Below are 16,472 nucleotides of genomic sequence, written 5' to 3' on the forward strand. Positions count from 1 at the left end.
TGTACAGACTGCATCTCTGTTGTTAGTCATTAGCACTTAAACATAAGTAACATGACAGTTATAATTGTATACTAACCCTCACTTATTCTGTTTTTCTTCTCGGTACTCAAATGTGGCACTTGGTGCCATGGCCCACCTGCCAAGTTGTTTTGCATGCCTAAGGAAAAGTCATCCCAGATGGAGGATCGCAGGAATCGTGGGAAAGAGGGGTCCTTTCATCGGATTGGCTGGCCCAGCACTGTTTCAGCCATGGAATGGCCAAATGGGGGAGGCAGCTTGAAGGATGAGGTCTCCAGGACTCTACACAAATCCAAATCTTATTATGGGATATATCATCTACTGTTAAATTCTGCTCTATACTTCTAAAATTTATATTTTTTATTTCTTACTATATTTAGAAATTGTTCTGTTCTGTGTACTGCATTGTATTGTATTGACCCCCTTCTTTTGGCACGCCCAACCTACCTGGAAAGGGGTCTCTCTTTGAACTGCCTTTCCCAAGGTTTCTTCCATTTTTTTCCCTACAAGTTTTTTTTTTGGGAGTTTTTCCTTGTCTTCTTAGAGAGTCAAGGCTGGGGGGCTGTCAAGAGGCAGGGCCTGTTAAAGCCCATTGCGGCACTTCCTGTGTGATTTTGGGCTATACAAAAATAAACTGTATTGTATTGTAAGCTGTATTTAAACTATGTTGTAATGTACAGTTTTAAATTTTAGCCACGTTTAATGTGGAACGTGGCAACACAGATGTTCCTGTAGCGGCCCGTTTCAACAGCCATGGACACTGTGAGAGGGACTTTAAAGTCACAGTGCTTATGGGCAACTTCAAAACACAGCAAGAGAGAAATGAATGGGACGTTAAACTCATGCTAAAATTTAATACATTACAACATGGTTTAAATAGAGACAAGAGTTTTATGACCAGATATGAGGATTGTTTGCATCTCTCAGACTGACACAGATAACCTGTCTACAGACCAATATTGTTTTGAAAAACTCATCACAAACTTCAAAGGACTTTGTTGGACAGTTATCTTATCCAAAGATCTTGACCATACATTGTTCTACTCTCTCTTGTTAAATGAACCCTAGCCTGGAGGAATCTATTAATTTTTTACATTTAAGATTTCTCACTTAAAGATTTACCAGTGTTGTTTCTTGTCCTAGTGTGTATAAACACAGGGAACTACAGTTTCTGTATTACATCTTGCCTGAAGAAGGGGCCTGAGTTGCCTTGAAAGCTTGCATATTGTAATCTTTTTAGTTAGCCAATAAAAGGTGTCATTTTGCTTGATGTTTCTCTACATTCATAATGGCTAACACGGTACAACACCCTAGTACAAGAGTCACAGAAGAAAGCCTTGAATGAAAAGGACACGCAAATTTCATGAGTCTACCGAAGGAAGAGAAGTTTTACACCCCTTCCCCTTCTTTGAAGACAGCCTGGTGGAATACAAGTGGCTGAGATGAAAGGACATGAATGGATCTGTGTTGGCTGGCAGCCGGATTTGGCGTGGGTGGAGACCGAGTCACAATGAAGAGCTGAATCATGAACACACCACCTCGCTAGTCCAAAACTGGACTTAAATGAAGGGCTGAGAGAGAGGCATAACATCTCTCAGCAGTTGCATTCATGCAGGAGGCCACTCCAGCTAAGAGCTATGCCGGATCATGTGGAATTATTCAACATACTAAGACAGAGAGCCACCTGGTAGTCAAAGCAAAATGAACTAATTATTCAGGTTGTATTAATATTATTTTGCCAAACCTCATTTTTTACTATGCTTATATTTTGGGAATTATCTACAATATATTGTGAAGCCCAGGCGCATACAGTCGTCCTATCCCTGACACAGGCAGGCAGAACACGATTTGGCCACACAGCACTTAGTTTATTTACAGTCCAGCACACAATGCACACAGTCCTTTTGTCGTCAGTCCTTCCGCCTCTACTCCTCCTCGAGAGCTTCATCCACTTCCTCCCAACTCAGGCCATTGAGTGGTGGTAACTGCCTTTTTTTATGGGGCACCTGGAAGGAGTCTGGGAGCCCAACAAGCTTCTTGTAGCAGCACTTACGGATGTGTGGAAAAGTCCAGGTGCCCCGTGGCAGTGGCCACGGGCCCCAGCAGGGTTGAGCTTCCATGCTCATGACCTGTGGCCCCACTGGAAACCAAGGGGGCTGCCCTCTGTCAGTCCGGGGTAGAAAAGGTTTTGAAAATACTTTCTGCCCCAGTCCTTCCATACTCAGGGCATCCCGGCCAGGTAAGGGCTCCGGCTGTCCGCCACAATATAAATAAAGGTATAACTTTCCCTCCTGTCTCTTCTGGTACTCAGTCTAATTGCTCAGGATTACAAATTTAAAAGAAAGGAAGACATTAGCAATCATTTCTGAATGACCAGGCTAGTAAAAGTAAGCATACAAGGGCTAGAGATTGGATATGCACCATTCTGAGCCTGAAAAGGGAGAACAGGGTCACCCTAGGAGACCACCATGACAAAATGGTACTCAAATAAACAAGGTGTAGCTAGAGGCAAACAGCACATGGAGGGAGAGGTTAAGCATGGAGCCGTGGGTAACATCTGTCTAGAGCGTATGCTTTATTTGGAAACAAGAAATCTACAACAGTAACAAATATGAGGGATGGCTGTAAAATTGAGATAACCCTTACCTTCCTGACACATATACCAGAGGCCATTGCTGCAGGGATAACTGTTCCACATTTTATTAGTTTGCAGGTATACGCAGTTGTCATTAGTTGGCTCTCCTGCAGCCCAGTTTCCATAAACTGTTTGATTGTCAACGACCCACACAAAATCCCCAGCACTGGATCTACTAAGTCCAATCCAAGTGGCATAAGAAGGACTGGGAATAGCCTGGGTGAGTTCTGCAGAGTTGATCACTGCCAGATCTTCAAAGCAGGTCATGCAGGCCTGTTGAGCACTACTCCACATTAGGCTGTTTGTTAGGATGTAATAGTTTTTCCCTGGTTGGCTTGGATCTACTGTTGGAGCTGTTCCTGTAAAACAAACATAAGACTGTAATTTATGAAGCATGTCCTGCAAGTTTCAAGCCAGCCATGCAGGTTTCGAATTTTGAGTAATAAATGTTACAGGGATACAGGCTTATTCGTCACAAGCAAAATCAAATGACACTGAATTGTCCACAAGGGACAAACTAAAAAGACTGAAATCTTAATCTGTAATGTGTACTTGTGCCTTAAACTAAACAATTCTGTTTTTCTGTTAGGCCCACAGCAGATTTTGTTTTTGTTCTTCAGAGGAATCATTTTGTGACCACCTCAAACCTGCTCATTTTTATTTTAAACCTGACTAGGGCAGGGGTAGGCAACGTCGGTCCTGGAGTGCCACAGTATGTGCAGGTTTTTGTTCCAACCCAGTTCCTTAACGAGAACTCAATTATTGCTGATGAAGCACATATTGCTTAAGTGACATTTTAATGCTTCATTTTAGTGGTCTCGCTTGTTAAGGTTCTCCAACCTTAATTGCTTATTTCAATCTTAAACTGCTGCATTCAGTATTTTAATTGCTCCTTATTAGCAATAAGATGTAAAAGACAAAGCAGCCAGCAGTTCTCCAGCTAGCTTTTTTCCAATTACATCTGTGTGTGTTCATCATGCACGGTTTGATTTAATAAAACACTTAATAGAAAAATGTGACAGACTGAAAATGATCTGTTTTAGACTTCATATCATTTGGATGATATCCTTGGAAAGGAAAAAAATCTACGATATAAGAGCCTTACATTGCACAGAATAACAAGCCATAAAATTAAATAAGGTCTGAGATTGGCAATGATTGGTTTCTAATTAAGCAATTGGGTTGGAATGAAAACCTGTAGCCACTGCGGCTCACCAGGACTGACGTTGCCTACCCCTGGACTAGGGGGTTTCGCTCGCCAACCCCCCCCCCCCCCACCCCACCTGCGCTACGCGCCAGCAACTTCACATCTTTGCCACTCGCAAACAACAAAACTTTTTAATTTTCGCGGATACGCCTCTTCATTGTGAAGAAACACTACTTTTCCCTGATGGCAACACGAATTAGACGATCTACAAGTCTCCAACTTCAAGTTTAAAGCCAAACAATATCTCCATACTTCTGTCATATCACCTATGTCCATATATTCGATCTCTTTTCGCTTTTACCTTTTCATCAATATCACATTGAATTTTGATTACGTGTTTGGAATTACGGGGCGGCACGATGGCGCAGTGGGTAGTGCTGCTGCCTCGCAGTTAGGAGACCCGGGTTCACTTTCCAGGTCCTCCCTGCGTGGAGTTTGCATGTTCTCCCCATGTCTGCGTGGGTTTCCTCCGGGTGCTCTGGGATTCCTCCCTCAGTTCAAAGACATGCATTGGCGATTCTAAATTGTCCCTAGTGTGTGCTTGGTGTGTGTGTGTGTGTGTGCGCCCTGCCCGGGGTTTGTTTCCTGCCTTGTGTCCTGTGTTGGCTGGGATTGGCTCCCTGCACTTATGATATAGCGGGTTGGATGATGAATGGATGTTTGGAATTACATCGTGACAACGCCCGTGAGTGAATATCGTTTCTTTCTCTCTACACGAACTGTGTCTGACAATAGCATTCACACAAATGAGAAATGATTGAACCGTGTGTGTGACTGTAAATGTTTTAGATGTGGGCAGGACTTTTCCAAATCTCTTTGTATAAAGTCTTGTCTCGCGGGGCTTGAAATTTTCTCTTGTGGGATTTCATTTTCACCAAACAACAAATCTTTTCATTCTCGCAGATAGGCCTCTTCATTGGGAAGAAACACTACTTTTCCCTGATGGCAACACGAATTAGACAATCTACAAGTCTCCGACTTAAAGTTTAAATCCAAACAATATATTCGATCTCTTTTCACTGTTCCATTATTTCACCGAGTAATAATTTAAGTTTGTTTGCGCTAATGTGATCTTTACTATCATTTTTTGGAGACTTTCAAATTTTCATACTATGACCTCTAACCAGCTCTGTATGTGTATCTCACCAACGTTTTTGAATTCTTTTCGATGTTCTACTTTGTCATCTACTCTTTGTCTTTTATTTCCAGTCCCGGGTGTGGTTAAATCTCTTGGCACAAAGTCTCGTCTCGCAGGACATGAAAGTGTCTCTCTGAAAAACATCACGACTCATTGCATAAAAAGTCTCGTCTCCCAAAATTTTTTTATCATAATAGAGAGACATTATTTTCTCCTGCCATTGGTACTGCATGCGATCTCTGTAATGGTTTTGACAGTAGTCCCCAAATGTAAATGAGTGTCCATTTGTTCATTTGTTTATAAAGAGCAATTTAGGACTAAAGGCCAGAAGCACTTCTTTACACATAATACTGTGGGACTCTAAAACAAACTACAGAGACATGGAGTTGAAGGAGAAGCCTTGGCAAGCTTTAAGAAGGATCTGGATGAGATACAGGGACTGCTTAGCTATTAGCTAATGAATGGTCCCCTCTCATTTGTCAAATTGTTTATGTAAGGATCGTCACTTAATTTAATCACTTGACTTATGGCAACAGATAAGAAATAATGCAGGCAAAAAAACTGTTCAACTGGTGCAGTTTATTTACCTTTCTTCAAATGAGTCCACCATTACAGTACATTCTACCAGTACATTCCGGAGTAGTGGCTGCCGACTCCTTTTATGAGGCACTCAGAAGTGCTCCAGGTGCACGTTGACCTACTTCTGGCAGGCAGAGATGCTGCAATTAAGGGCTCAGCAGCAGCTGCAGTATCCTATGTTGGCACCCATGGAACTCAAAAGGGACTCCTGCAGGAGTCCAAGGCACCGCTGCAACCCAGGGGGCCTGCACTCTTGGGGAGGTAATGCTCTGGATACGAGCTCTCCCCTGGTCCTCCCAGCGTAGAGGCGTCCCATCTGGTCGAACATCCATCCATCCATCCTCCAACCCGCTATATCCTAACTACAGGGTCACGGGGGTCTGCTGGAGCCAATCCCAGCCAACACAGGGCGCAAGGAAGGAAACAAACCCCGGGCAGGGCACCAGCCCACCACAGGGCACACACACACACCAAGCACACACTAGGGACAATTTAGAATCGCCAATGCACCTAACCTGCATGTCTTTGGACTGTGGGTAGAAACCCGGGTCTCCTAACTGCGAGGCAGCAGCACTAACCACTGTGCCACCGTGCGGCCCTTTCCATACACCAAAATGTCTAAATTATTCAATGGAAATGATGCACTGTTTGTATTTTCTATAGGAGATGGGATAAATCTTGCTGACAAATTCAGCGAACAAACTATCAAGTCGTATAGTTCAAGCAGAAACCTTGACCACCTTTCAGAAGAATTTGGATGAGATACTGGGACAACTTAACTATTAGCTAATAAATTTGTTTGTCAAATTTCTTATCTTCTTATATTCTAAACTCTGGCTGCCATAGAATAAAAGTTTGAAAAACGAATGGGGTTAAATCATTTCGAGATTTGTATATAAATAATGTCGCATCCTATTAACAGTTGCACTCTAAAATTAGTCTCCAATCAACACAATTTTTCCACTTTTTCCAAAGAAACATTAATAAATGAAATCTGCCCAATTTTCCTCACCTCCCACCTATTTCTATTCCAGAAAAGATATTGATCAGTCTTGGGGACTCAGACAGCATTTCTATAATATATAAAAACATTTTAAAGTCCATTCCTTTTAAAGATCCCAAAGTAAAGTGGGAAAAGGTTCTCTTACTCAAAATTTTAGAAATGGAGTGGAAGGCAGCCACGCACAGAATTCACTCAAGCTCCATATGTGCAAAGCATACAATTATTCAACTCAAAATCTTTTATCGAGCACATCTGTCTCGCTTAAAATTGTCGAAAATGTTTCCAGGGCAAGATAGAGCAAGGTCCAACTTGTGAACAATCAATCAAGTTCCAGCCTCACTGGAACTTAACATCACTCTGGACCAAAATTTTTTAATTCCTATCAGCAGTGCCGGACTATGAAGCTTATTCAGGCTGGGAATCCCAAGTCTAACCCAGGTCAGGACACACAATATACATCAGTTTTCTTGTACAGGCACAGACTCAAAAAACCAACAAACACCATTTTGTCTTGGAAATTGTTATGAATGAGGAGACAGTACTGTAGATTCAGCTTTTACATGTACATTTCACTCTTAAATATTAGTCTCAAGAGAACCTCTGATAAAGTGTGGAACAACACTTTATAAATGTAAACACTTCATAAATAAATAAACCATGTAGTTCTATAATATTTATATCATAACAAATGTGCAAAAAGCACTGAACCACAAAAAGCAGTGGAATCCACAGTGCACGGATTGTGTTTGCAATTTTAACTGGCAGTCTGGAATCTCCACAGCCGTGTCGCTATCAGTGATGGCAATGCTGGATACTCTACCACAAAGTTTGAAGTGTTAGTCAAAAAAGACCACTTTGAATTTCTTCAGTAGACAAAAGACTCAAAAAATGTCTCAGTGTCACAGAATCCTGCCAAGCATTTTTTAAAGAATGCACTTAGGAGGAGAAGTGCGGTTAGGAGCACGCACTCTGATACAGCGCATTGCCGCACATTGCGACAAACCAACTCAGGATGCAGACGAGGACCCAAGTGCAGCCATGCAACGGGTGATACCTCAGCACTGCACTAGTTCAGATGGAGTGAGGGGCCAAACGGGCCAAAAATCATATATTTTTGTACGTAAAGTATTGGTTTACGCATGAACATTATTGGTTTATGGATGATTACTATCGGTTTGCGTGCATACTTAATTGGTTTGCGTGCAAACAATACTGGTTTCCTTCATATGAACCATATTGGTTCGTGTCCGTATATTATCGGTTTGTGCGTGAACTATATCCGTTTGTATATGCATAGCACTGGTTTGCATATGAACTATATTGAATTGAACTTTATTACTGGTTCACGTGCGTTTGCTATCGGTTTGTGAGGGAATTGCATTGGTTTGCGTGCGTATGCAATCGGTTTGCGTATCACCTATATTGGTTTGTGTTCGTATACTACTGGTTTGCTTACGTATAGCACTGGTTTTTCATATGCACTATACTGGTTTCACGTGGGTAATATATCGGTTTCGCATATGAACGCTATTGGTTTTGTGTATGCACTACATTGAGTCCTTGTCAGTCTTCTACCGGTTTTATGTGTGCGTACTATGCCGGCTTTGTGAAAGTAACATGCTGGATTTATGTGTGCACTATATCGGTTTTGCGTATGAAACATACTGGTTTGCAAACGCACACTATCGGAATGTTGTGTATGAACTATATCGGTTCTGTGTGCGAACTATATTGGTTGTTCACGTGATCTTCAGTGGAAATGGGCGGGGCAAGAAACAGGAACTCAGGGGCCGGTAGTGTCATGGAGCGTGTAGAGAAGCTGATAGGAGACAGATCTGGGCTTACTTTAAACAGCGCCGTATTTTTTTCCACACGATAGGTTTGGGAAAGGACTTGGTGGTAATTATTACTATTTAATAGAATCAGCCATTAAGTGTGTAATGAACACAAAGCTGAAGTTAAGTACGTATTTGGTCGTCTTTTTATTCACTTCCAGCTACATGCTCGCTTGCAACCCGCGACTGTACTTTTTCACACAGCTTTTGCAAACTAGTTACTTATTCTAAAGGCAAAATATTCTACATTTACGACTGACGCCTTTATCCAGTATAACATTTAGTTACTACTGGTTACATTTCTGATGCTCAGCGATCCCGCACCGTGCCGCCTAGACAGGTGAAGTGACATGCTCATGGTCACACAGTGTCACTATCAGGACTTGAACCGACAAATGTAGGGTTTAGAGGACAAAGCCCTAACCACAACGTCCCACTGCTTGCACATCTGCAACGTGCATATTATTTGACATGATATGATCGTGTCCATTCTTTGAAAAGCTAAATGTTCCATATTTCATATTGGGCCACCTTACCTTTCACAGTTTTGTGACAAGGAATATGCGTTTTTTAAGATGCAGCCGATTTTTGCCCTGCCAGGTACGAGTACCTGCGTATTTCCACTCCAATATCTGATAAATAGGATTTACTGTGCTATCATGGACACTGTAAAGTGTTAAATCACGTTCAGCCACCTTAATTTTCACAGTTTTGTGACAAGACAGATTCCTTTGTTAAAGTTGTGTTTAACATTTTTGACCTGTGCAGAACCAAAATGTGGAATATTTATTTTTTCAAATAATTGATCGGTTTGTAATGATTCTGATTAATGTACATGCTGTAGAATATTTTGCCATGCTGTTAGAATAAGAAGCTGGTGTGCAAAAGCTGTATGAATAAGTAGCTGACTGCAAGCATATACTGGATGTAGCTAGGATTGAATAAAAAGCCAGCAGAATGTGCACCTCACGTCAGCCCCGTGAATATTTCAGAATTACGGGAAAATACTGTTAAAAATAATAACCACCAAGCCCTTTCAGAAACAAACAGTGACATGCAAAAGTATTCAATCACTTTAAAAGTCATCCTAATTTTCTGTATGACAAAAGATTTTTCCACGTTTATTTATTCATTCTTTTTAATGTGAACTCTTGTGCTGTACCAATACATTTCTAAATAAACCATTTTCTGTAGATATTTAACTGAAGAAGAAAACCTCCAAAGTTGATGTTTGCATTAAGTATTCAAGCCCAACACATTCATACTTTGTCAAGAACCCTTTTGCTGCCGTAACAGCCTTCGTTCTTTTGTAAGTAGGCCCCAGTTCTGCACACTGCTCAGGAGTGATTCTGCCCCTTTCTTCTTGGCAGGATTTCTAGAGACCCTCTATGTCGGTGAGATGGCACCTCTGAACAGCAGTTTTCAAACAGTTGCACAGATTCTCAACAGGGTTAAGCTTAGGGCATTTTACTTGGCCTCTCCAAAACATTCACCTTTCTGTTTTTGAGCTATCCCAGTGTCACATTGTCCTAATGCTTAAGGTCATTATCATGTTGAAAGATGAATCTTCTCCTGAGCTTTCATAGCAGACTGGAACAAGTTCTCTTGCAAAATTGTGCAGTATATGTGTCCATCCATTGTCCCTTCAACTCTGACAAGATTGTCAGACCCAGCACATGAAAAACATCCCCATAGCATGAGACTGCCACCACCATATTCCACTGTAGGAATGTTGTTTCTTGAGGCCTGGGCAATGTTAGTGTTACACTTCACATACCTCTTACGTCTGTCCAAAAACTTCTATTTTGGTCTCATATGACCATAAAACCTTCTCCCACATTTTAACTGGGTCTTTCTCATGCTTTGTGGCAAACGCCATACATTGTTTTATGTGGACCTTCTTATGGAATGGCTTCTTTCATGCTACCCCCCCATAGAAGCCTGTTTTATGGAGAACTCTTGAAATTGTGGACCCCAGCACCTTTACTCCAGCTAAAGATCGTCGCAGACATCTGAGAGTGACAGTTGGATTTCTAGTCGCCTCTCTCACCAGTTGATGTCTCACTCTGATGTTGAGTTTTGAGGGACAGCCCGTTCTAGTCAGAGTCTGTGTACTTTGATGAACCTTCCACTTTCTGGTGATGAATGCAACAGTGCGCAATGGGACATTCAAACTCTTTTGATATTTTTATAGTCATTCCCAGTCTTGTGCATTTCAATAACTTTGTTTCTCACATCAGTAGAATGCTCCTTTGTTTTCATTTTTGCAGTGACTGTCCACCAAAGATTACGGCCCTTACAAAGGGGGCTGTTTATATCCAGAGAGACAGAAAGGACTCACAAGTAGCACCTCATCATGTTTAATTATGACTGTTAAACGACTGTCACCTTTGTAATTAATTTGTCATTGGTGTAATGATGGAGCTTCCAAAGCACAGAGGTTTAAATACCTATGCAAACATTAACTTTGGAGTTTTTCTTCTTCAGTTAAACGTCTACAGAAAATGGTTTATTTTGTCTTTGGAAATGTTTTGTCACAGCATAAGAAAAATACTGAATGAATAAATGTGTATAAATCTTTTGTCTTGCAGAAAATTATGACTTTCAAGGGGATTGAATACTTTTGTATGCCACTTAATGTTTGTGAAAGGGCTTGGTGATGATTAACGTTTAACATCTGAAATGATCACGGGACTTAAGTTAGGTACACATTCAGGTGGCTTTTTATTCACTCCTAGCTACACATATGCTTGTAGTCAGCTACTTATTCACAAACCAGCTTCTTCTTCAATGTTAAGTGCATGGTAAAATATTATACAGCGTGTACATTAATCTGCAAACTGATACATTATTTGAAAGAATAAATATCCCAGATTTAGCTCTTGAACGGGTTGAAAATGTTACACTCAACTTTAACAAAGGAATCTGTCCTGGACAAGATTATATTATGTCAAATAATATACACATTGCAGATGTGCAAGCATTGGGGCATTGTGGTAAGGGCTTTGCCCTCTAAATCCTACATTTCTCGGTTAAAGTCCTGATAGTGACACTGTGTGACCATGAGCATGTCACTTCACCTGAATAGGCGGCACGGTGCGGGATCGCTGGGCATAAGAAATGTAACCAGTAGTAACTAAATGTTATACTGGATAAAGGCGTCAGTCGTAAATGTAGAATATTTTGCCTTTAGAATAAGTAACTAGCTTGCAAAAGCTGTGTGAAAAAGTACAGTCCGCGGGTTGCAAGCGAGCATGTAGCTGGAAGCGAATAAAAAGACGACCAAATACGTACTTAACTTCAGCTTTGTGTTCATTACACACTCAATGGCAGATTCTATTAAATAGTAATAATTACCACCAAGTCCTTTCCCAAACCTATTGTGTGGAAAAAAATACTGCACTGTTTAAAGTAAGCCCAGATCTGTCTCCTGTCCGCTTCTCTACACGCTCCATGACACTACCGGCCCCTGAGTTCCTGTTTCTTGCCCCGCCCATTTTCACTGAAGATCACGTGAACAACCAATATAGTTCGTACGCAGAACCGATATAGTTCATACACAGAGTTGCAATAGTGTTCGTTCGCAAACCAGTATGTTTCGTACGAGAAACCGACATGGAACACACATACAACCAATAGAGTTCAAGCGCAAAACCGATATGTTACCCACATGAAACCAATATAGTGCATACACAAATCCATCGTTAGACCGGCACAGAACGCAAGCCAATATAGTTCATACGCAAACCGATAACATACAACCGAAAACCAATAACAAACGTACTGGAACCACTGATATACACACGCGAATCAATATAGTTCATATGCAAACCAGTGCTATGCATATACAAACGGATATAGTTCACGCACAAACCGATAATATACGGACACGAACCAATATAGTTCATATGAATGAAACCAGTATTATACGCACGCAAACCAATTAAGTATGCACGCAAACCGATAGTAAATATTCATAAACCAATAGTGTTGATACGTAAACCAATAGATTACACACAGAAATATATGATTTATGGCCTGTTTGGCCCCTCATACTATGTACAAGAAACATTCTGTGTAGCTTATTCAGTCGCTCCATCATCATAGCGCTAAGGCTTAACTGTCAGAGCGCGAGAGACGCACGTTAAAAGTCTTAAAATAAAATAAAAACAAGACGCATTCATTAACAAACTTATCACGAAATAAAGAATATTTAGTACATTTAAAACGACAAATCATTACACTCACATACGCGTTTCATTAATAAAAAAAATAAAATTAAACATTCTGTGTAGCTTATTCAGTCACTCTCTCATCATAGCGCTAAGGCTTAACTGTCAGAGCGCGAGAGACGCACTTTAAAAATCTTAAAGTAAAAATAAGAAATGTTCATTAACAAACTTATCATGAAATAAAGTACAGCAGGTACATTTAAAAACACAAATCATTCCACTCACATATGTGTTTCATTAATAAAAAAATAAATAAATAAAACATTTCGTGTAGCCTATTCAGTCACTCTGAAGGAAAAAGGAAAAAAAACGCTAAAGATGTGACCATACGCTACACTGCATTAAAACAAAAACAAAATAGTAACTAAGATCAAAACGCATACAACATCCTAATATAATTCAAAGAATATTATAAACTTTTAAAAATCTTCATTTATCACTTTAATCACAAAAGCACCAGACGTACCTCTCATCATAGCGCTCCTGTTTAACTGTCAGAGCGCGAGACACACGCAGTCAAAACTTGAACAAAAACAAGAAACCCTCCAACCAGAAACCAGCAAAGAACACTAAACCGAAAGGATTTGTGTCCACTACAGAGCAATAACGCCTGCTCGTGTTCCAGTATAATAACATTATATAATTTCATCCATCCATCCATCCATCCATTTTCCAACCCGCTGAATCCGAACACAGGGTCACGGGGGTCTGCTGGAGCCAATCCCAGCCAACACAGGGCACAAGGCAGGAAACAATCCTGGGCAGGGTGCCAACCCACTGCAGGACACACACAAACACACCCACACACCAAGCACACACTAGGGCCAATTCAGAATCGCCAATCCACCTAACCTGCATGTCTTTGGACTGTGGGAGGAAACCGGAGCGCCCGGAGGAAACCCACGCAGACACGGGGAGAACATGCAAACTCCACGCAGGGAGGACCCGGGAATCGAACCCAGGTCCCCAGATCTCCCAACTGCGAGGCAGCAGCGCTACCCACTGCGCCACCGTGCCGCCCTATATAATTTCACCGTTAGCTTAATTCACTGCAGGTTGCTCTGAATGCCAGGCCAGGCCACCAGGAAAGCTCCCAATGATTGTAAACGTCAGTCCGGCTCTGCCTAACAGACAGCCTTGGTGTCACAATCCCTCCTAATCCATTAATAGCTGTGTTTGGTGGGCTCACAGAGGGGCTTAAAGTGGAGAACTACAAACAAACTGTAATTGCCTTTACTTCACTATTAGCACATAGACTTCTTGCTCAACTGAAAGAATCCTAACTCACCTATTCTAAGTCAGTGGGTAACTGATATTATTTCCATCCATTATCCAACCCGCTGAATCAGAACACAGGGTCACGGGGGTCTGCTGGAGCCAATCCCAGCCAACACAGGGCACAAGGCAGGAACCAATCCTGGGCAGGGTGCCAACCCACCGCAGGACACACACAAACACACCCACACACCAAGCACACACTAGGGCCAATTTAGAATCGCCAATCCACCTAACCTGCATGTCTTTGGACTGTGGGAGGAAACCCACGCAGACACGGGGAGAACATGCAAACTCCACACAGGGAGGACCCGGGAAGTAAACCCAGGTCCCCAGGTCTCCCAACTGCGAGGCAGCAGTGCTACCCACTGCGCCACCGTGTCGCCCACTGATATTATTTGCTGTATGAAATTGGAAAAATATGAAATGGTCACTTAGAGGATCTGAACAAAACTTTTTAAAAACCTGGCAGGATCTAATCAATAACATTTTAGAATAAGCATTTAAATAGGGGGGAAAAGACTCCTTTCTCTCTTTACTGCTCTCACCAGTGTTACTCTGGCTGTTGGCCTTCCTCTCTTTCTCAGGGGTAGGGGTTGATTTGAATTTAGTTTTGTTACGTCTTGACTTGATTGTATGGAATGTTACATGCTTTTAATAAATTCAATAAAAGAAAAAAAAAAACAGTCATACCAGTTGGCTACTGGTGCCACAGTAAGTCAGCAGCATCATACTACCCTAGACAGAGGTCTCAGGAGTGGTGATGTCAGGGTTGACCTGCCTCTTGGGGAATCAACCACAGAAAACAAGCCATAGAGTCACATTTGTACACCAGCAAGAATAACAACAATTTATTTCTTGTATAGCCCAAAATCATACAAGGAATGCCTCAATGGGCTTTAAAGGGGCCTGCTTTTTGACGGCCTCCAGCCCTGATTTCCTAAGAAATTTTAATAAATCATTAAACTAAAGTCAAAAATCAAATCCTCACAAATAAAAACCTCGAAAACAGACAAGAACATACATATGAAAGCGGCGGATACCACACTTGCTATTGTGTAGCCATAGGACAGAGGTGTGTGATGTGTGATGTTGTCAATCATTCTGTATAACGGTCCGTGTCAGACACTTCCAGATTGTCTGAGATTGCACATTCAATAAAAAAAAAACATTGTAATGGAAATAATGGATGAGCTGGCATTCTGACTGGGATGAACGGTGTTTGTCTACCCAGCTGGGAGGTCATGGATGGAAGGAGCAGATAGATGTACATGGTTACAATTCTCTTTCCATGGTAAAAAAAATAGGTCACTAATTAATAATAGGATTAGAATGAAAACCTGCAGCTATTGTGGACCTCCTGGACTGGAGTTGGGGACCCCTGTATATCATATCATATCTATCTATCTATCTATCATATATTGCCTTTCATATCTAACTATCTATCTATCTATTAGATAGATAGATAGATATGAAAGGCACTATATATCTATTATATAGTGCCTTTCATATCTATCTATGTATCTATCTATAGTGCCTTTCATATCTATCTATCTATCTATCTATCTATCTATCTATCTATCTATCTATCTATCTATCTATCTATCTATCTATCTATCTATCTATCGTGCCTTTCATATCTATCTATCTAACCTAGATTCTACTGGGGCTGGAACATTGATACTGGTAGGACTGGAGGTGTGTGTGTTTTCTAGATTTTTATAATAATTATAGTCAGCTACCTTACATGAATTTCCAGAAATGGCTTCTCCACAACTCTCTACCTCAGATTCCCTAATTTAAACAGTTCTCACCTTCATCCCCCTTTATCTGGATGTATTCAGAGGTCTTTTTTTTATATTCTATGACCCTTCATCTTTTTTGTGTTTCTTTGTAGGATCAGACTCCCAAACATGAAATTATTTGCAATTATTAATTTACATAGAAAATCACACCCAGCTGAACTTAACCAACTTTATTAATGGCTATGAAATTAAAAGACATTCACTGACCTGTGAGTACTAAACCAGTGGCCATGTCAAGCTGGACGTTGCACTTTGTGGGGACCACTGTAAAATTGTAGACACTGTCTGGGATCATATCCGTCACAACAGTTCCTGTGACATTGCCCGTGATAATAGTCTTAATTTGACTTGTGGGTCCTCTTGCTGTTACTGTGTAGGAGACCACTGGTCCAGGAGCTTGAGTCCAGTTAAGTGTTAATGAAGAACTAGTGACATCAGAGAAGGTCAGAACTCCTGAATATGCAACTGGAGAAGATATGAAAGGGAAATCCCAAAAAAGGAAATGTTCATTAAAAACTCAAGTAAGATTTACCATTATATGTTTTTCAGCATTCAGCCAGAGTTAAAGCTTTGTGCAGTCTTACCTCAGGCCTGCTCAGCTGGCAGGAATAGGTTAGTGGCATATACTTGCCACCACTCTGGCAGAAAAAAAAAATGTACTTCAGAAGTATTTTTTAGGAAGAAGAACACCAGTATGAACTGACGTGTTGGGAGGACGGGGCTGCCAAAAATGTTTTTCTGTAGT

At 41.1% G+C, this 16,472-nt stretch overlaps 1 protein-coding gene across 1 annotated transcript in view; it reads right to left on the reverse strand.

The window, feature by feature from the left end:
* LOC114649576 (uncharacterized) overlaps positions 1-16,260 on the reverse strand; it is an 80,471-nt gene extending 64,211 nt beyond the window's left edge. Inside the window, exons 1-2 of the mRNA XM_051924780.1 lie at positions 15,935-16,260; positions 2,665-3,012 (exon numbers count right to left, since the gene is read on the reverse strand). Coding sequence (XP_051780740.1) covers positions 2,665-3,012; positions 15,935-16,022 — 436 coding nt within the window. The 5' untranslated portion in view covers positions 16,023-16,260. The remainder of the gene's footprint in view (positions 1-2,664; positions 3,013-15,934) is intronic.
* Positions 16,261-16,472: the final 212 nt, after the last annotated feature.

The sequence above is a fragment of the Erpetoichthys calabaricus genome, chromosome 3 (genome assembly GCF_900747795.2).
Source record: "Erpetoichthys calabaricus chromosome 3, fErpCal1.3, whole genome shotgun sequence".
In the NCBI taxonomy this organism is placed as follows: Eukaryota; Metazoa; Chordata; class Cladistia; order Polypteriformes; family Polypteridae; genus Erpetoichthys; species Erpetoichthys calabaricus.